General features: G+C 47.1%; 1 protein-coding gene across 2 annotated transcripts in view; it reads left to right on the top strand.

The window, feature by feature from the left end:
• LOC119445344 (focadhesin) overlaps nucleotides 1-22385 on the top strand; it is a 377760-nt gene that overhangs the window by 141988 nt on the left and 213387 nt on the right. For both annotated transcript variants that reach the window (XM_037709656.2, XM_037709655.2), the window contains exons 17-18: nucleotides 4995-5183; nucleotides 16281-16390. In XM_037709656.2, coding sequence (XP_037565584.1) covers nucleotides 4995-5183; nucleotides 16281-16390 — 299 coding nt within the window. The remainder of the gene's footprint in view (nucleotides 1-4994; nucleotides 5184-16280; nucleotides 16391-22385) is intronic.

Here is a 22385-nt window from a genome sequence, read left to right as displayed (position 1 = left end):
TGCCACTCTAAGCCTAATAAATGTTTTTTTGGGTGAAGGAGTTTTTCAGGCTGTTTGATTTTTTTTACTATTCTTTGGTCCCCGCGAGGTCCGGAAAATCGGTCGGTGACTGTATCTACTATTTTCTTAATATTCAGTATATTTGGTGTACAGACACGTGCAGTGCCACATGTGGGTTCCGCAGAGTCCCTTATGCTCGATGCCACCTAAGCGAGCGTTGCACTTCGTTTTCGCCACAAAAAAAGTGCCGAGCGTGCTGCGGACGGGCCTTCTTGGCTGACGTGGTATGCTGCGAGCACTTCCCAACTTAGGCCTGATGCGGGGATCGCACGCACAGTGCCTGAATGCCGCAATTCGCAGAATGGCACCGTGTCAGCTGGGGCCACCTCTGTCGGTACAAGGTTCCTCTGGGTCGACAGGACCGATCGCAATGATAACACGATGCTGACAGAGGAAACAGCAAAAGAAAAAACCTGCGCATATTTCTTAATTTGCGAAAAAAATGTGCCAAGATTGGGCCGATGAGCCGCCGATAGACACGCAGATCACGTTGGATACGCGGCGGTGAACTTCACGTTGCTTCAACAGCGGTCAATCTAATCGGCACGCATGATCTCAAGACCGATCACCGATGAGCCACCCCTACGAACATATTAGCGGCAAGCATTCCGCGATGGCATGCGGCCCGTTACCACGTCGACCTGTGGCAACCTTTTGTCACGGCCAGACTGGCTATGCTATTAGGCCTAATAGGCGCTGTTGCTGCTTCATCGGGCGTCGGTGACTAAAATTACTTTTTATTTTATTTATGTGCATCAAATTTATTTTGATATAATTACATGTTGCACAAAACTCGTAAAGCAACAAATTCTGGATTGTGGTGGTATGCACTCGGTCGCATTATTTCACGTCCAGGATGTAAAATATATTGAGCCCTGTCTTTGCTCTCCACTTGCACACATTCTGCTTTTCAAAGTGTTCATTAATAAAGAACATATTTACTAGGCTGATGAATGATAAGGTAAACATGTCTTGTGTCGACCCTGCTGGGACAGACAAAATTGGTCGAATTATCAGGCGGATCGAATGAAACAAGAGGCAGAAAAAGCACCAAAACACACCGCTCTCCAACAAATTGACCTGTACAATGAAGTTATAATTCTGTCTCTGTTCTATTGCGAGCTGTGCGGTGCACGACCTTTACCGCAAAGTGACCTGTATAATGAATTATTTCGGAGGCCCCAAGCACTCTGTTATAAATGCAATTCGACTGTATTTGCTGTGATTCTAGCGAGTCCTCGAATCGAATGTGCAGGCTCTTTCTGATGGGTTCAAAGTGGAAAACTAACTTAAAAAGCGGCAGAACCCATGTCACGATGACAGTTGATGAAAATGCATTAGCATTGATTCAGTATAGTGACACAACATATGATCGCCATCGAAACGAGTACGAAGCGTGTACTGAAGCGGGATTCATTTTCTGCGCATCCCTAAGAACACGGGTCGCCATCTAATGCCGCCACCGCGAAGCGTTCTCATGGCATCTGAAATGCATGGCACTCCAGTGCGTTTGAGCGCTGAAAAAAACATGTCATGTGGCAACCTCTTTCGTGCTTCTTTCTCTACACGTCCGTGCCAACTTGGGGCACGGCCGAGAAGTCCGTGCGTGCCCTCGCAGACCAGAAGTGTGGTTCACCGGTGCCTACGAACGCTAAGAATTGTTCTCTCGCTTGTCGCGCACTCAGTGGCAGATACTCAGTGACCCAAGTTTTGGCGAGAGGTTCATTGAAGAGCGGCACATACCCAGTGCATTCGTGGTGCAGCCTGCTGAAGCATCAGGTTGCTGTCCTTGAGGTTGTGACATGGGTTCGATTTCGCTCAGCATCGAAGAAATTTAAGGGATATTTTTTGTCATTGTACATTGGCACATTCCCAGTGGCAGTTACCTAGTTACACAAGTCGGTGTCAAAGAGTTTTTTCGAACAGCGGTGCCTACCCAATCCCGCATTTCATCATCATCAGCCTATATTTATGTCCACTGCAGGACGAAGGCCTCCCCCTGCGATCTCCAATTACCCCTGTCTTGCGCTAGCTGATTCCAACTTGTGCCTCCAAATTTCCTCACTTCATCACCCCACCTAGTTTTCTAAGCCGTCCTCGACTGCACTTCCCTTCTCTTGGTATCCATTCTGTAACCCTAATGGTCCACTGGTTATCCATCCTACGCATTACATGGCCTGCCCAGCTCCACATTTTCCGCTTAATGTCAACTAGAATATCGGCTTTCCCCGTTTGCTCTTTGATTCACACCGCTCTCTTCCTGTCTCTTAACGTTAGCCCTAAGATTTTTCCTTCCATCGCTCTTTGTGTGGTCCTTAACTTGTTCTCGAGCTTCTTTGTTAACCTCCAAGTTTCTGCCCCATATGTTAGCACCGGTAGAATGCAATGATTGCACACTTTTCTTTTCAACGACAGTGGTAAGCTCCCAGTCAGGATTTGGTAATGCCTGCCGTATGCACTCCAACCCAATTTTATTCTTCTGTAAATTTCTTTCTCGTGATCAGGGTCCCCTGTGAGTAATTGACCTAGATAAACGTACCCTTTACAGACTCTAGAGGCTGACTGGTGATCCTGAATTCTTGTTCCCTTGCCAGGCTATTGAACGTTATCTTTGTCTTCTGCATATTCATCTTCAATTCTTACACTTTCTCGATTAAGGTCCTCAGTCATTTGCTGTAATTCGTCTCCATTGTTGCTGAATAGGACAATGTCATCTGCAAACCGAAGGTTGCTGAGATATTTGCCATTGATCCTCACTCCTAAGCCTTCCCAGTCTACTTGCTTGAACACTTCTAAGAATGCAGTGAATTGCATTGGAGAGATTGGGTCTCCTTGCCTGACCCCTTTCTTGATAGGTGACTTTCTACTTTTCTTGTAGAGAACCAGTGTAGCTATGGAATTTTTGTAGATATATATTTGCCAAGATACTCACGTATGCCTCCTGTACTCCTTGATTACGCAATGCCTCTATGACTGCTGGTATCTCTTCTGAATCAAATGCCTTTTCATAATCTATGAAAGTCATATAGAGAGGTTGATTGTACTCCCCAGATTTCTCGATTACCTCATTGATGACATGGATATGATCCATCGTAGAATATCCCTTCCTGAAGCCAGCCTGTTCTCTTGGTTGGCTGAAGTCAAGTGTTGCCCTGATTCTATTGGAAATTATCTTAGTGAATACAATACTGCAAGAAAGCTAATGGGTCTATAATTCTTCAATTCTTTAACGTTTCCCTTCTTATGGATTAGGATAATGCTGGCGTTATTCCAGCTCTCTGGTACACTTGGAAGTCGTGAGGCATTGCGTATAAAGGGCCGCAAGCTTTTAAAGCATGATATCTCCTCCATCTTTGATTAAATGGACTGTTATTTCATCTTCTTCAGCAGCTTTTTCCCTGGTCATATCTTGCAAGGCCCTTCTAACTTCATCGCTAGTTATAGAAGGAGCTTCTATATTCTGTTCATCACTATTCGAATGAACGTGGCTTGGCTGCTCTGGGAACTGTACAGGTCAGTATAGAATTATTCCGCTGTTTTTACTATGCCATCGAAATTGCGGATGATATTATCCTGCTTATCTTTCAGTGCATGCATCTTGCCTTGTCCTATGCCAAGTTTTCTTCTCACTAATTTCATCCTGCGTCCATATTTTACGGGTTCCTCGGTCTTTGCCATGTTATAATTTCGAATATCCCTTACTTTCTTCTTGTTGATCAGTTCTGACAGTTCAGTGAATTTTATCTGATCTCTTGAGTTTGACACTTTCATGCTTTGTTGTTTCTTTATTAGGTCCTTTGTTACTTGGGAGAGTTTACCTACTGGTTACCTTGGTGCCTTACCTCCCATTTCAACTGTTGCTTCTGAAATCAGCCTAGTTATGGTTTCATTCATATGTTGTCTTGATCTTCCTGTTCTAAAGCTGCAAATTTGTTTCCAAGCATCAGCCTGAATTGGTCTGCTCTCACCCTTACTGTGTCTAGGTTGGCCAGCTTCTTCTTTACTAATTTCACTCTTTCTTTCTTCAAATTGAGAGAAATCCTAGACCTTACTAAGCTATGGTCACTCCACTTTACCCTACCTAAGACTTCTACATCCCTCAGTATGCTGGGATCGGCAGAGAGTATGAAATCTTTTTTATTTCCTGTTTCTCCATTGGGACTTTTCCAGGTCCACTTCCTGTTGCTACACTTCCTGAAGCTACGCTTCCGTTCAGACATCCACCCAATCGTAGCATTTGCTACAAAGGAAACCCATACGCCGCCTGGTTAGCTCAGATGGTAGAGCGGCTGCCCTGGAAAGGCTGTGGTCTCGGGTTCGAGTCCTGGATCAAGATGAATTTTTCTTCAACTGCGAGGCTTTTGTTTCTAGGAACCCGAATGGGTTTCCTTTGTAGCAATTGCTACGATTGGTTGTGATCAATTGTCCAGAAAAATTTAACTATAGTTGAAAAAACGGAAGCCTACTGTATTTCTTTGGCTGCTGAATGCACAGTTTGTTGTAAAAATGTGGTTACTTGCACAGCTCCAACGATAACAGGCAACATGGCCTGTCCAGGTGGTCCCTCAACATTTTGTATCCCACATTGCTAAGTTTAGTGAAAAGTTTCACTTGCAGTTTTAGCTTGCGGCAGCAGATACCCTTACAAACGCTGCCATCACCCTAAAGAAGACTTTCATGAAGGCGAATTCCTAGTTGCCATTTTTGATTTCTTGCAGCGTGGTGCTGATAGAGGCAAGAAGTAAAGAACTTATTTTTTTGGGTTTATATTGATAACCCTGTAAGCAGCTAGTCTTAGTATGTGCAAGGTTGAAAAGATCCAGCATTGTTCAATCTTGGAATGCTTAATTTAATGTACTTGACAAAATGTGAATGTTGTCCCTGTCCCTGTTGTGATCCTACTGAAGCAGCCAGGTCGTGTCTTGCTGGTGCAGATTATGGACAGCTACTGTCATCCCTGGTGCAGCACGAGGTCTTGCAGCTTCCGCGCTCGGTGTACACGGCATCCAGGGTGGCCCCATCTGTGAGCAGCGGGGATGCATCTGCGCGCACCAGTGTCGGAGCTCAACTGTGCACCCTGTACGAGGCCAACCGGTTCCCAGCTATTCAGGGAAGCCTGGCTGGTCAGTGCTGGCATGCATTTATTTTATTTTAATTTTATTTATTTGTTCATATACATATACTGCAGCCCATGGTTGGGCTATAGCAGGAGTGGGAGAGTACATGGTGCAAAAATAAAGGAAGCACTAAAGCAAACAGTAAAGAAAAAAAAATGTTTGTAGCTATGCATACAAAGGGCATGGAACCCAGAAGCAGTCAGCAAGTGAGACAAATGTGTACAACAGGGAAAAGGATAAAATAGAATCATTACATTACTATAAGAATGGAAAAAACTATCAAAAAATTATCAACGCCATTATTATTCCTGTTGGTTGTGGGGTCTCACGCGTACTCTTGGGATAAAGGAACGACAACATAGTAGTGCAACAATCAAAAGGGCATTTATTGCACCTTTCATACACTAATGCGTGCTAGCCGAATTACTACGCCGATGCACGCGTGACAAATCGAGGTCTGACTCACCGCGACCAGATAGTGAGCGAATATGTTCGCCCACATGCTAGACACCAACGCCTAATCGTTCACGTGTAGGTCACGCAAACGGTGGTGTGTTTGAACATTCCGATGTCGTATTCCTAAGCCTTCTTGGGGCAGTCCCGTGAAGCGGGTCAGCGCACGTGCAAAGCGTTCGTGCTGCTCGCCGACCCCACACCAAAAAAAAAAACACGACCCTCTCCCTTTTGCGCCCAAGTAACTCCGCCGTTAGGTGGCGTTAGCAGCGCAACACCCGCGCCATCTCTCGTTATGCACCGCAGCCACCCAGGAGGCTGGAGCCATGTGGGGAAAACAACATCGGGACGCGTGAGAGTTGCGCATCCCCACACGGTGTCACTGATGTACCCGTATGTTTGCACGTTTTTGTCCCACCATGTCACTGACATACCCATTTGTTCTGAACTCTCTAGTGAGAACCATACTAAGAGTACATTTGCCATTATCTGGTTCACTTTCTTCTTCTGAATAACCAAAAATCAACCGTTGTGTTTGTTTTATACCGCAGTCAAGATCCGATTTCTTGGACTTCCTAGGGGCCGTGAAAATGCCAGAAATATTGGGCAGTCAGAAAAAATGTATGCCTTTTATTGCCTTCAAGAGCTCAAATCGCCGCAGAATTATTTGAAATAACTCTAAACGCCTGCTAGTGCATTTATTACGCGTATCAGTTCTTGTACGGTGGCAGGAGATGGTGGGTGCACTCGTATTATAATGAAGAATGCATGCTGTGACAGTGGCCCCTTTCCACTCCTAATATGCTTCACTGCAATACATGGCATACGCTTCGACGCATAACTTTGCTATTGGAGGCAAGGACTTACGGAGTCGCCATCTGTCGGAAGCGCCTCGCTTGCGTAGTATGAGGGATAACGCGGCTCGTTCCTCATAGATTTGGCTGTCGGCGCTCAATAAAAACACCACGTGGGAGCCCACCTGGCCATTTCTGTAAGTACTCTCCAAACGAGGGAAGTTTCTTACTGTCAAAATAATAATTTTGGGCAAACGGAAAGTGCAGAATAGTTTACGGGCGCTATCTCTTTACCGAATACATTGCACACGGTTGATGCGATGGAATCTTTCGAACCAGCTTCTTGCGTGAAAGGTAGGCAATCACTGTTAGTGGACTATGTGAAATATGTTCTTATAGTGTGCTGTCCGTAAAACCAAATGGAGCATATCAGAATGAAGCCTGAATGCAGCAATCGCACGGGTTCGCAGCAACTGACTGCGCGTCTGCATGCATGTCCGAGCAGAATGTTTGGCTTTCACTGTGAGTGCGTTTTCGCACCGTGCCATGAGCTTCGGGCCGCAGCATATGAACATTTGACAATACACAAGCAACCATTGTTGCATAGACGCTATCAGAGCTGTTCAAAAATAATTTCTTTATAACTAAAGACTTCGACTCTATACAGTGACTTGTGATGTGCCATCGCAACGATTAAATCGTTTTCTTTTTCTTTTCTTCTAAATTCTTGACGTTTCAATATCAGTATTTCTCAAGTTGCGTCACACTGTATGTTTATCAATCTTCTCAGCGAGCAATTTCCCACTGCTTCTTTTTGTTAATCCAGTACATTCATTGTTTGGTGCTAACACAAACATTAGCATATGCCATATCAGAGTCCTTCCATGTTTCTTTCTGGTCACGAAACTGCCGCCTCAGTATCATATAGAGCCAGCGCCCGCTGCTAGAGGCGCAACCGTGCATGAGAGGGCATGCGAACCCCGCCACCGCTGTGATTGTGTGTGGGGCAGCCTCGGTATTGTAACTTCCTCAACTTCCGCAACCGTCACTTTACTTTCATGTAACGATTTTTAACATTCCACATGCTTAAATAACTGCCTGCACGTCTTCTGCCATGAAATGAGCGCCCGGGACGAAAAAAAAAAAAAAAAACGCCCATAACATGGACTTTTAGGCGGTTGCAGTAAAAAAAAAAAAAAAAATGTGGGATTTTCAGAGCCAGAACTGCGATATGATTATGAGGCACGCCGTAGTGGGGGATTCAGGATTAATTTTGACCACCTGGGATCCTTTAAAATGCACCTAAATTTAAATAAACGAATGTCTTGCATTTCGCCCCCGTCGAAATGCGTCCGATGTACACTGCCAAGCGGTCTCGGTCCAGATTTCTTCTTCATCGCCGTTCGCCTCAACACTTTGGTAGGCGCCGCTTTTTAATATTTGCCTGAAATTGAACACCACGCATTCGCAACAAAGCGCCAGTGCTCCCACTTATCACCAGATGCAAACATATGGGCTGTTGCACCCCTGCAAGTAAGCGCCTACTCTCGGTTGCGCATAGCGCCAGATAGTTCGCCGTGCACAGCTGTTCACTTTCTGTTAAACTAAGGGCAGTATATTATCAGGAGATCAAAAGAATGAAATTGTTATTGCAAAGGGCTGCTTCCGTAGAATACTTAATGACAATGAAAAGGAAATTGAGCTTCTCCGTGCGCTTCCGATTTCTCTGCACAGCGATGTCATTTCTCAATGAGATTTAGGTAGGATAAATGTAGGACAAACTTCACTACTAAATGCCTTCGGTGCAGCTTTTAGCAACGGATTAAGGCGAACGTGAAGTGTTAGGTCCTGCACAGTTGAAACTGTATTGTAATTAGGCAATTGCCTTAGCAAACAGTCGTTTAGAAGCGTCAGTAAGCCCAGCACTTATTCACGCTGCTTGTGGTTTCGACGCAGAAACAACGAGACTAGGTATTTTGGTTCTTAATGCGCAACTATTTACAAGATGTTAAAATATTGTAATTATCAGTCCTGATATTCTTATCATGGTAGAAAAGAAACAGCTTTATAATTCGATTAAGAAAAGAAATAAAACGTGTTGGTGCAAAAACAACATACAAGCACAATCATTTATTTATCATGTAAAATAAGCGAAATACAGACAGCACAAAGAGGCGCTTGTATCCGGAACGGCACCCCGGCACGCAACACTTGGTTGGCATCGTTGTCCCACCCAGCCACTTCAACTAAACAGTCCAGCACTCGAAAAATAGCGCAGCACAGAACGCACTCGATCACTCAGCTCGCTTCGCACAGCGCAAGCGTTTCGGTACGCGAACGATGCCCTCTGTGGCACAGTGGCGCCGCGTCGCAGCAGCTTCGGGCAGCGTAAGAAACTCTCCCATAACGTGACGGCGGAGTTTCATGACCAGAAAAAGATGGAAGGACTCTGGCCATATGTTGGGCATGTTGGTGAACTCAAAGCATATTTAGCGCCAGCGGACAAGGACAGGAGGGAGACGACGAAACAATGGGCTAGCTTCAACAACTTTATTTCCATGAAACAGCTGCCTGTTTAACCCATGCACAGTGGCGCCACATTGTCCCGATTCAGCCATCCAAAAAGGCGGTCTCCTTATCTAACAAGTCAACCGAAGGTGCACTAACACACGTTTCACTATTCCGACCGATAGCCTCTGTTGCCATACCGGTCCACTCACTCGAAGCTCGTCAAAAGGAGCATCGCCAACTTGTGTTTTGTAAATGCATTAAAGTAATCGTCCCACCATAACATTTATACGAGTCTTATGGACCAGTCGAGAAGGTTAACCTGCGGCAGGGTTTCCAGAGTCAGTGCAGGTCTCGGTCGTAGAGGGGCTGCTAAAAAGGTGCTATTTACATAGTAACACTCGGCATGCGGCAAATCAACGGACAGAAAACAGGAGGAAGGTAGTGGTAGTTTCCTATCTGCATACAACAGCACATAGCCTTAAGAAAATGGCTAGCTGTGCGGACACAGTAAAAGCTCGATGATACGAATTTCACGGGGTCACGAAAATATTCGTATTAGCCTAAATTCGTATCATCGAAACACAATTAAAACTACTGTCAAATCTCGATAATTCGAACTCGAAGGGGCCCGAAAATTTGTTCGAATTAAAAGGACGTATTTTTGAAGTATTCGTGCACCATAGCACGATGCACGAACGGTGCGAGTCGTGAAATATCGCGGCGCGCAAGCGCATAGCAAGTGCGGGCCACGAAACTGCCCACGCCGGCTAACGGTCGCTTCCCGATAACGGCAGAAAACAAAGCTTCAGGGAGCAAACGGGCGGCACCGGCACACGGGTGCGCGCGGAGACCGTCGAAGGTGAGGGAGGAGGGCGGTAGGAAAGCGGATTTGGCCGTGTCAACTCCGCCGCTTCGGTGGCTCCCCTCGCCCTCCCTCTCAACTCCCTCGTAGCTCTCTCACCTTCGACTCCGTGCGCGCCCGCCGCCGTGCTGGCGCCAGCTTATTTTAGCCGCCCCCTGAAGTTTCGTTTTCTGCCGTTATCGAGAAGCGAGCGTTTGCGGGCGTGGCAGTTTCGTTGGCCCGACTGTGCCTCCGCCGCTGCTTCCCTCTGCGCTGCTGCCGCAGCGTGCAAGGTCAGCATGTGACTAGAAAATAGAGAAGGGTTCACTGCCATTTCATCCGCGTGGCTGAGACGTCGGCACTATTGTGTGCTAGAATACGGTTGTCTAGAACACTCTAGTCGGCACGTACACGCTTGTTCCGGCGCGATGCAGAAACGGCGACCTTGCAATTTGAGAGAGGGTGAAATTTCCGCCGCGGGTTTTTTTTTTTTTTTTTCGTTCCTTCGCGCGCGGCATTGAGGGGTCTCTCCTGAGCTTTTGCTCTATGGCGGTGTCGGAGCAATGCCGGTCGGAGGCGCCGCCGCGTGATTTGGCGTGCTGCTAAGAGCATTGTCGGTGCGCGGTATGTTCGAAATAAGCGCGTTCGAATTCGCTTGCTTCGCGTTGACGTTTAACGAAAGCACGTTTTTCATGATAGTCTCGCTGTGCAACAATTGTGCTCAGTGTTGACGTTGCGAGGCCTAGCTCCTTAGCCAACTCCGTCCGCTTCCTCTTGGGATCCTCATCGACCTTTCGAAGAATGTCTAATTTCTCTTTAAAGGAGAGTGCTTTCCGCTTGCGAGACATAGCTCGCTGCGACTAGGCAAAATGGCGCAAACACGAAGAACGCGGCCCGAAGCGCAGCAGCCACTCCATCTGACGGCTCGCAGAAAAGGAGGAGAAGTACAGAAGCACCAAAAGCGCCACCGCTTCAAACTCTTCGCGCCCAGTCGCGGAGTCCGCGCTGTCCGGCGCTGCGCCTCCACACCAAAAGAGAAGGAGAGAAAGCGCGTGACTGCGCGCTGTTCTCTTTCGCGGCCGTCGGTGGGGCGGCGTTTATTCGTATCAACCGATGCAGGCTGAAAATCGATTCGTAACAACCGTTGTCTAGCACGTTGCAAAGTAATGGGGCTCGGCCGGGACCACAGAAAAATTCGTATCATCCAGAAATTCGTATTAGCCGTGATCGTATCATCGAGCTTTTACTGTAGTAACACTCGGCATGTGGCAAATCAACGGACAGAAAACAGGAGGAAGGTAGTGGTAGTTTCCTATCTGCATACAACAGCACATAGCCTTAAGAAAATGGCTAGCTGTGCGGACACAAAGGTGGTCTTTTCAGCGCCAGAAAAACTCGGGAAAATTTGTCGGTTGACGGACCCGTACCGTGATGAGCCAGCGGTCGGATGCTCTAAGAACCATAATGAGGCTCCTGTGGATTGCGTAGAAGCTGTTCTGTATGAGCTTCCACTTTCATGTGGGAAAAAATACATCGGACAGACAGGAAGGTGTCATAATGACCGGCTAAGAGAGCATAGTTTAAATGTAAGGAATAAGCACTTCAGCCATTTGTCTTCTCATTGTCAGGAATGCGGCTGTGCACCGATGCATGGTTCCTGTCTTGTTCTTGCAAAGCACAAAGATAAAGATGTGCGAGAGATTATTGAGGCTCAGGCTATCCGTCAGAATAGTGAAACATGTGTTAGCGCCCCTTCGGTCGACTTGTTAGATAAGGAGACGCCCTTTTTGGATGGCTCAATTGGGATGATGTGGCGCCACTGTGCGTGGGTAAATAGGCAGCTGTTTCATGGAAATAAAGTTGTTGAAGTTAGCGCATTGTTTCGTCGTCTCTCTCCTGTCCTTGTGCGCTGGCACTAAATATGCTATGCCATGCCTTTTTTTAATGTGCTTCTTACCGTTCCCTTTCCATTCTGGTGGAGTTGCCAGTATCTAGCATCAACAAGTTCATAGACCATATCTTCAGAACATTAACCGGGCAGCGCGCGCAGCCCCAACACCGCAGCAGAAATCTTCCTCGCGGAAGTGCTTGCTACACACCCGAGTTTTAGCCAATGGCTGCTTGCCTGTTCTAAGTTTCGCAATCCAAGCTACATGTAGCTTCTTGGCCTGCGGGTACGTGTGAAGGCTTACACAGGGCTCCGTTGCATATGCATTCGGCACTGCGGTACCGAGCAATAGCCTACCATGTAGGATGCCTTCAAACCCGAAGACACCCGTAGACACCCGTAATGCAGGTGGGACTAAGCTTTCGTTTTTAGCTCGCTTTGGCGCTTCTGAAGCAGACGACGCTGCCGCGTGATCCCTCATACCACGTCACGCCGACGGTGGCGCCAGGTTTTCCAGTGGGGAAGCTTGTCCCCAATATTGCGGCAAAGTTGACTTTTGCGAACTGGCATTATGCAAAACATCATGGGCTTTCTGCGCTTCGAAACCATCAGTGAAGATTTCAAAGGTCGAGTTAGCACCATTGCTGACAGCAGCGAAGGGTTTTTACGTCAGAAATTTTAGACATTCTTATAAATTGACTCTATGGGGTACATGGTGGTACCACGAAGGTGTCCCAATTATCAGGCATGTCCAAAAATTGGTGGTTGACTGTATCTGAGAAAAAAACGCCACACTGTGAGTGCATCCTTCGAAAAACCTGACACTGAAAAGGTTAAACCACAGAAAACGTTAAGTGGAAGTTGACTCCAGATATATGTGTATACATATTTATATACATACAAAAAGGGTTAATGATTCATTCCAGCGTGGGCATGTGCCAAGCTCAGCTGGGGCGCGATCAGAGATCTTTGTTCGGAACGCGTTCTGTTCAGTTGCTGCAACGTCACTAAATGGCAGTATGCAAAGTTTGTGAAAATGGGAGGGGGAGAGCAGCCAATCGGCAAGTGGTGAACCATTCTGCAGTTGCAGCCACCTTTTGGATACAATTTAATCCACCAGACGTGCTGTGCAAAGCTGGTCTCGTAGTGAGCGGATGACCGCTCAAACTTCACATCTCTCGTCATGTTCTGCTCCTAGCAGACGACGTGCTCGTAATCAAAATGATTGACATGAGCATGTTGTCATTTCGATGTCACCAAAAACAACGAACTCCCCGGACAACAACCGTCCGGGGAGTTCACCGTTTTCGCGATGGCATGCCACCCGACACTCCCGCCGGCTAGGCCTAACTAGTGTGCCTTGTTGGCGACCAAAGTTGCAGCTTGGTGCCGAGTCAACAAAATGCATTGAAATGGCTGTACGGCGCATGGAAAGTGGAGAAACCACCTTGGATAACGAAAGTGAGGGCACGGGCAACACTCCAGTGGCAGCAACTTGGTCTGTGATCGCCATGTTTTCGACACTGTGCATACGCCGATCAGACTGAGGAATTGGATGACACACTGTAATTGCTGTCATTTAAAAAAGAATTATTATTACTTTGCCTGTTTCATGCGAAGACCGTGGGTGCTTTAAGCTTTAAACGTTCGTAAATTTAAACGGATGCAAAAGTTCCTGTTGCACGCTTTGATTCTCAGATACGCGCAGCTGTTGCAGGCCTTGAAAATCTTTGTTTTGGTTACAGTGCGGTACCGCTTATAGTGCGGATATTCGTGACTCCGGCGACTTACGTTATAAGTGGTCTGCACTGTATATCAAACTCGGATATATCGAATGATTGTCTATATGGAACAGCTGTAACATCCCCTTGGAAATCTCATGCAAAAGTACGTTATAGCGATTTACTACGCGTGTTTTGAACTCTCCTTCACTGCCACATTCAATGCTATCGAACGCTGCATGGTGCCATGCCCCTGCAAGTGCACTTCTCCTGACGTAGATGTGACCACTTTTCACGCTGTCGGAAATATTTAATCCCAACAAATTCGAAACGGAGCTGTTTTGGCGGATATTGTCAAACAACGAATTGAATCTAAAGGGCAGTATGGTCGGCATCAAAAGTTTATAGACCGCTGCAAGTGAGGAAAAAGTGCATATTTTCTGAGCATGTGCAAGCAGCCTGGTATTCGAATTTCCAACCTTTACTAGCATATGTGAACAATGTAGTGTTGTACGTTTTCATGGGATACAATCAGAAACTGCAGAGAAATGCAGCATTTTACTAGATTCAGCGGTCCGTATAGTTCTGACGGCGGGTGTACATGCCACAGAAAAAAATTAGCAGTGTGCATGTCCCAGTCTCGTGGTGCATATAGATGGCCATGCAAACTGTGGCCTATTCATTATCGGCAAGATTGTCACTCTGTTTCCAGAACGTGAAGGGTTTCCCGGTCCGAAACACCTGTTTCACAAGAAAGCATAAGTGACACTCTGCTGTTTCACTGAGTGACCAGTGCCAGCGGCCAAGACGAATGTGACCCCCATCCTCACTTTGATAGATTTGTACATTACTGTTCATATCTTACAAAGCCACCGCATGCCATATCTGCACTTTGCGAAAAGCCCTCCCTTTCACCCCCATCGCTGCAGCGGCGAGCAATACTCGGCGCTGTACAATTCGTGGGTCTACGCTGAACTCGTTTTATTCGTGCAAGCAGGATTACACGTGACTGGAAGTGGACTCGGGATGTTTTGCAAGCTGAAAGCTACTTTCGAATCTAAGCATCTGTGTCGTGTCGGTAGTCACTGATGCAGCATAGGGGCCGAGAACGAAGGGACTATTAGGCATCCGAGTGGCACGCAGGAATTAAACGAGCAGACTTGGGGTGGTTGAGAAGCGAGGACGACTGGTTCCAACAGGAAGTAGGTTCTGAAATTTGACGCAGCAGTCTGCCTGGTGGACTCTTTGCTGATGTATGGCGGTTCGCCGTTTCATGGCATATTGTAATGGACACGCTGCTGGGCATGTTCGTGTGTAATTTGCAGTACAAGTGCGCTGATCCGGGCGCGGCGCATATCTGGATATACAGGCGAGCTTGCTTCCACAGTCATCCATTTCTACCTTACCCTAAATATAAACAAGCAACAAGCACTTCGATCTGTGCAAGGCGCATCGCATATTTGCGTCCAAGTAATGCAGGCTTTTGGGGTTAGTGTTGTGATCAAAAACCACTCTGCTGCCCGAGCAACTTGCAACATTCGTGTGGAAAAAAAAAAGAAAAAGAAATCTTTGTTCGTTTGAGATTGGTAAGTTGGTCAATTCCTGCTTTTCACGAGCCTGGCAAACTGTCCGAGATTTGTGAAAGTTTTAGATAAGCTTCAGATAGGCATATATTATATCTATATTATTATCTATATATCGAACTGTTTTGTGATCCCCTTTCAGTTGAATATATCTGGGATTGACTGTAGCATAATATTCAATTGAACATTTGAATTGAATTGAAAATATTGAATATTCGTACAAGCCTAGCAAGCGTATGAGATGGTTGTTGCAGATGTTGTGACTTTTTCTATACCTTATCCTAAATTGCGCATTCAATGGCTAGGTGAAAACAAAACTCACCAGCAGTAACCTGAGCATAGCAAGATGCGGGCCTCATAATTTGGATGCCATCTGTCTGCAGGAAAAGGAAGCCATGTCGGGCATGACCTGACCATTTTCCAAGTATACCGTTACAGTAAAACCTTGTTAATACGTAGTTGGTTGTGAACATGGATCAGGCAAGCACTAAGCGATGTACGAATTAACCGAAACTGGCAGATGAGCGGCTACAGATATATTGGCCAAAAAAAATCATGTTAATTCTCACTCACACACACACACATGCAGACAAGTTTTATTTGCGCGCAGGCAGCAAAAAATCTGTGATTTTTATTGGCCGCCGTGGTGGCCTTGCAGCGACAGTGGCATCCTCAAACTCTGCAAGGCCCAGTTTCTCCATCAGGCCCCATTTCTCTGCAAACGCCCATACGACGGTCAACACACAAGTTGCGTCAGATACGGAAGGGCCATCATCCATGTCATCATCCATGACAATGATGTAGAAGTGCTAGAAGCTATGGAAACAGGAAACAAGTCATGGCTATGATTTCATAGTGAAATATTTAGCACGCCCAACCATCAGTTCTGCTGCATGGCTGTGATGTTTTGACGTCACTATCAGTGGCGACTGCAGTCCGGGAAAGGTCTGTGAGCCGTAATTTCGCTATCTTTGGTCTGTGCACACGACATTTCGCCGATTCCATGCTTGTACATGCTGAGAAATGAAGTAAATACTGCGCACTAACCATTTGGCGTACGTTAAGCGACTACAGCTTAAGCGATCAGCCAATACATTAGGTTCAATTTACAGGGCGGGGGATTCAACGTGACTATATTTAAATCGGAATTACTTATTAAGCGGGCACATATTAACGAGGTTTTAGTGTATCAACTTCGATGTTCTTACACCTTGGCTGGGACCAGTGTGCATGCAATGAGTTTTCTGTTTTCTACAGCTGGGCTGGTTGATGTTGTCACGGAAACATGCCTTTCTTCTTCTCTGTTATGCAGTGGGCACGTTGCTGACATATGAGCCTGCACAGCCTGCTGCCACATCAAGAGCAAAACCTGGGTCCAGTCTCTATGAAGGCTACCTGCGCTTGCTGCCATCCTTGCTTCAGGTATTTATTTATTTATTTATTTATTTATTTATTTATTTATTTATTTATTTATCTATTTATCTATTTATTTTAAGCGTACTGCCAGCTTCTGGTGAGAGACATTTGGCAGGAGTACAGAAAATAACATAAATATACATTGAATACAAGGTGTGATGGTTGACATAAAAATGTATGCAGCCTTGTCAGGCAGCGTAACTTTTCTGGTGTGCCAATTTCATGTACTTCTTGTAGTAACTGATAAACAGAGCTGTATTGCGGGAGTTAACTTGGATCCAACGTGTTTGTTGACGATCTAGTCTGCTGCCTACATTTGTTGATCACTGCCAGTCAGTCTCTGTCTCGGCATGCCTCTCAGTTCTTGAGGCATGTGGCAATGGGTTAACCAAAACCAGATTGCCGAGGCCAACACAAATAGGACACTACACTGCTAGTCCAACTCTACTTCTATCAGGCTATTTTGGGTGCGATTAAAACCATCTGGAACCCAATGTGTGTTGGCTTTATGAAAGTATTGCAGAAATTGCCGCAAATCAAATAAACCATCCTTTAGTCACAAATTGTTTCTGGCATGGATGCAGCCACCGAAAACATTTCTGGATAATGGAGCAGACTGAAAAACAAAAAAAAATTTCATGAACAAAGAATTATTTCATTGCCTTTTCAGCAACATGACAAGGTTGCTAAATGGACACTGCGTGGTGGCCATACAGCGCAATATAATGGAAATTTACAAGTTTGGCAGTTGTCATGCGCTTTGCATTTTCCCTCTTGTGCCGTCAGTTGCTCATTGCGTGCAGTCAATGCTGGCACTGTCCTTGTCATGTGTAAGAGGCATGCGGCGCAGAAAGGAAGAAGAGGACGACGAGCACGTATCGGTCCGAACGGCACGAGCCCTCGAGGCGCGTGACCCGAGCCGTGATCGAGGGAAAAGCGCGGCACTGAGCTGGCATTATCGACGTGGCTCTGGGCCAAGAAGGCTGTAGTGTCAGCATCACACTGGCGACGGGAGCCATGGAGGTATGGTCAAGTCCGTGACGCTGCAGTCCAGAGTGTGGCCGTCAACCTTGGCGACGTTTGAGCGAGGCTCCTTGAATCTGCTGCAGCCTCTCATGGCAGTGCCGGGCACTCCAGGAAGTACCCTTCAAAGGCAGACCAGCACGTACGATAGTATCCGGGGCGTCTCGTCGGCACTCGAAGAAAGAACAAGGCGGAACCCGGTGTTAGGCTTAACTTGCGGGGCCTTGCTGCCACGTCACCGACACCGTTCGGGACACCGGCATCAGAGACGGACAAGTTGGCTGGCCAACACCAAGGCAGCAACATTTACGGAGTCGGCGATAACACCGACTATGATGAGGATCTGACACGCTTCGGACTTGGAAGATATGTGCAGCAACAAAAGACAGTAAGAACGGACCTTTCTTGTAGCGTCTCAGCCAGAGGCTAGGGTTGCCAGACTGTCGCATAGGAAACACCCAAGGGCTAACGCAGGCGGAACTAAGGGCAAGTCAATTTATTGTTAATTAGGTTGTATAAGTGTTAGTGTTTCCTTTTTGTGTTTTATTTTGAGGGAATTTGGGGTGAGTGTAATTAAAATATGTTTGCTGTGCTACCCTGCGTCTCCCAACTCCATCTGCCGTAACATCTGCATGCCCCCGACATCGGTGACACATGACAGTCCTCTAGCATGCCTGGCAGCAGTTCTCACATATATCACATGTTGGGACTGTGGCTATACTGGACATATGTGCTAAAGAAAGCTAGAGCACTAGTTTGCTTTCTTTAGTCTATGGGCCAGCAAGGTGGACCTGTGCTGCCTTACCCACAGGATTCATGCACCTCAATATTTTTGATAACCCTTGAATTTGACCCTTAGAAATCCTTCAAAATGAATGTGCTCCTTGAATTCCTTGAAGACTAGGGCTGAGAGTGACTTTTTAACATTCAAAGTAACAAACTCTACGTGGGGCTATGCCATCAACATTGTCTGTCAAGAAAAAAAACTCTAAATATTTTCATAAGAGTGTCCCTACCGATTGCTATGTGACGTGTCCACTGCCACCAATGACAGGCTTGTTTAAATTACCGTTGCTATAGTGGAGCTAGACAAAGCCATATCAAGTGACCAAGTCACACCTCTATATTTGTTGTTTTTCTAGTTGGTTCACGCGGCAGCCATCATGGCTCAATTTTCAAACCCGAGGTTCTAGGAATGCTTGAGCCAGGTTTTAAGGTGCCGAGTATCTTTATTTCACTGAAGTTGGACACTACTAACTCTAGGGTCACAAACCAATTGACATTATACAATGCGAAAGCCAATTGAAAAAAGTGACCGTAGGAGTTTGAAGTGTGTTTCCAAGTCAGCAAGCTGCTTAGCAGCAAGAAATTACTCTTAAAGGACAACTCCGGCAATTTTCCATGTCAACGGATGTCAATGAAATTAGCTGGGCATGTTCCTCTGAACACTTCCCTCATGCCCTAAAAAAGCAGGCTTGAGAGTTGCACAGATTTTTTACAAATGAATTTAATTAATTGCCTCGGACACCCTACGTTACCTCCTCCTCAGTTACAGGCCACATTGCGTATGACGTCAGGAGTGTTTCAGGCAGAGCATGTCGGGATCATGCAGATGACAGCGATGAGAGCGTGGAGGAGTCGACGATCGTGAGCTAGTGCTTGGTGTGAGATGTTGCTCAGGGTGCGTACAGGTCCTTGAAATCCTTGAAAACCCTTGAAATTGAAAAGTGCGTTTTCAAGGCCCTTGAAAGTGCTGGAATTTTTTTCCTTCCTTGAAAATCCTTGAATTTCGTGAGCAGTGCACTCTGATATCAACATTGGGACCTCCTTTCTGTGGTAGATCGGCGTAGATCTGACAAACTCCCCATTTCAGAAACAATACGCCAGCGCGAGTACACGTGGTTCCTGTTTTGTAGAGCAGCACGGAAAAAATATAAGGCTGCACTGCATCAAACCGCGAATGGAGCGAGAGACCCGTGCCGCGCTTCAGTGCTGGCTCGGCTGGCAGTGTTTACGCTGCTTTCCTCACCCTATTGTTTGTTTCACGCCTCGCCTGTCGGTCTGCCTTGTCCCACTTTCACTCTTGTGTGCGAGGTGAAGCTAAAGAGAGCTATAGTAGGGCAACTTTACCACTGATGCTCAGTGCCTTTGGGTGGAGGTTTGTTATATTACTTATGATAATATAAGTGCAATATCATTGCCGTATTTTCCGGTCTATAATTCACACCTTTGTATAAGACGCACCCCCCTCAAAGTGGCAGTTTTTCCGAAAAAAGGGAAAAAAACGTATATAAGTCGCACCGGTGTATAAGACGCACCTGTTCTTTCGGTAAGTGATTTAAAAAAAAAAGCTAGTGATGTTTCGCTCCGTGAAAGCGGGTCACACGCAAGCGTATGGCTGCCATATATTTCCACCCCAGGCGCATTTCTGCCGTTGTGGTTGCCGCGATGTTCCGTATAAAGTCCAAGGGCGATAACATCGTCCTCGCGTGCCGTATGCTATATGTGCGAGTGAAAGCATGCGACGGTGAGCCGAATCAGTGCTCAAGGGAGAAAAGCGGGAAGCCAGCCCATGAGGGAGGGTGGGCTGCCTGCACTCTTGTACTAACTGCATACAGTGGAATCTCGATGATACGATCACGGCTAATACGAATTTACGGATGATACGAATTTTTCTGTGGTCTCGGTTGAGCCTCATTATTTTGCAACGTCTAGAGAACGGTTGTTACGAATTGATTTTTGACCCGCGTTGGTTGATACGAATAAACGCCGCCCCACCGACGGCCGCGAAAGAGAACAGCGCGCAGTCACGGGCTTTCTCCCTTTCTCTTTTGGTGCGGAGGCGCAGATGTGGCGCCGGACAGCGCGGAGGCCGCGACTGGGCGCGAAGAGTTTGACGCGGTGGCGCTTTTCTTGCTTTTGCGCGCTGCCGCCGCAGCAAGCGAAGGTTCGTGCAGTCTATCGCTTCAACGGAAACTGAGGTGCGTAAGCACAGCGCATGCAAAGGTCAGAGCCGTGTGGAGATCGCTTTCAAGATACGGTGCACGCGACAACCCCGACAGCCGGCATAGGCACAAAGTACAAGAAGTACAAGAACGCATTTGTTGGCAAAGTAGAAGCCGCCCCCCCCCCCCCCCCCCCTCCTTCCCTCCCTCCTGCGCTGCCTTCCCGCTTTGCTCCTTTCGGTGGGAGATTGCGTCGCCAGTTACCCTTGCGCCCGGTTGCAAGATACGCATTTGGTGCCCCGCAGCACAGCGTCGCCCCCCCCCCCTCCTTCCCATACCCCCCCCCCCCCCCCCCCCGGCCTTTCACGCGACAGAAGCAGGGCCGGGCTCGACTGGCGCGCCCGGCCGTGACGGAAGTCGCGTTTGCTCTCCCCTTTGCGTTCGCTCTTCGTGCGTGAAGGTGCGCGTCCCCCCCACGAAAGGCGCGATTTCACTCGCACGTACGGCGCGCGGCGACGATTTTATCGCTCTTGGACTCATGCTCCACGTCTCATGCTCCTCCTCCACATCGCCTTCGTTGATCTCCTCTCCCGTCGGTGGGCGCACCTTGTTGAGAAGCGTGCTCGCTACCGCCCTTGTCGGCGAGATTTTCCAGCGGAAGCCGCATTATAACCGGTATTTCGTCTCACGCGGCTGCACTGTAAGCGGTATGCGTATACATGGAGTTCTATGGGAGGGTAAACGGGAGTCGGAAAAGGCCGCGTTGTAGCCAGTTCTGCACTATAAACAGTTACGTTATAAGTGATCTATACTGTAAATGCTTTTTACGTGCGCGTGCCTGAGTGAGTTCACCTCCGACTCTTTAATTTAGCTAGTTTTAATTGTGTTTCGATGATACGAATTTCGGCTGATACGAATATTTTTCGTGACCCCGTGAGGTTCGTATCATCAAGATTTCACTGTAGTTGCGCAGTGGCGCGCGCCGTATCTTATCTGCAGATGTGACGACTTCCGGGTAGAGCGACTCGCAGTCAGCCTACCCCCGTTTGCATTGCTGCTCCATCATTTTTGCACGGCGCTCGGGGACTTTATCACGAGAACCTGGCACCTCGATAGTGCGCACAGAACCCGTAGCAGTTAAGTCAACCAGCACGCTTCGCGTGGCCATAACATCAGATCCGGTTTTGACGGCACTTTTTCCAGAAAAAAAAAAAGCGTACATAGGTCGCACCATTCTATAAAATGCACCGATGAAAAATTCACAAGAAAAAAAAAAACGCGTCTTATACACCGGAAAATACGGTATGCTGAATGTTTTGGAAATATTTGGTGAACCAACCCAGCTGATACTGCAGAAGCCTGAGCAGCTGTTGTGAGTGTTTGTTGCGTTAACTTTTAATATTGCGGACTTGAGAAATGAACAAGACATGTTTTACAAAATTTAAATATACATCTATTTGTTATAATATAATGGATGTGCAGCAAGATTACACTGAATGGTTTGGAAATGTTCGGTAAACTTGCCCAGTTAATACTTGAGAAGTTAGGGTAGCTGTTGGGAGCATTCATTGCGTTTTGTGCCCCGCAGGGGCGTCTGCGCAAGCAGGCATTTGGTGAGTTGCGACACCACGTACCCGAGCACATGAGGGTTGGACCCTCCCGCATGAAGCCGTGCGCGGCTGAGCCGTGTCTGGGGAAAGGGGGATCCTGGGGGTTGAGCCGATGCTGGGTGTTTGGACCTTGAAGGCCCCCCGGCAGAGGCAACACACCTCTTCGGCCTCTGCTTCACATAGACGGCACCCCTGGGCTGACCCACCCAGGGGAAATCGGCAGTTGCCTTTTCCTATCCTCCTTTTAAATCTTTGTCTTTCTCTCTCGCTTTCAATCTATCCTGTCTTCTTTTCACTTCCTTTTACTTCCAATTTCCCAGGCAGCTAGGGTTAGCCTTGTGTGGGTAGGCAACCTTGGATATTCCATATTTGGTTATAGTGGTGGCGTACAGTTGGCGTTTGCAGGACCTTTTAGAGATTCTG

The sequence above is a fragment of the Dermacentor silvarum genome, chromosome 3 (genome assembly GCF_013339745.2).
Source record: "Dermacentor silvarum isolate Dsil-2018 chromosome 3, BIME_Dsil_1.4, whole genome shotgun sequence".
Taxonomy (NCBI): Eukaryota; Metazoa; Arthropoda; class Arachnida; order Ixodida; family Ixodidae; genus Dermacentor; species Dermacentor silvarum.
Note: the sequence above shows the minus strand (reverse complement) of the source record. Positions and strands in the feature narration are given on the sequence as shown.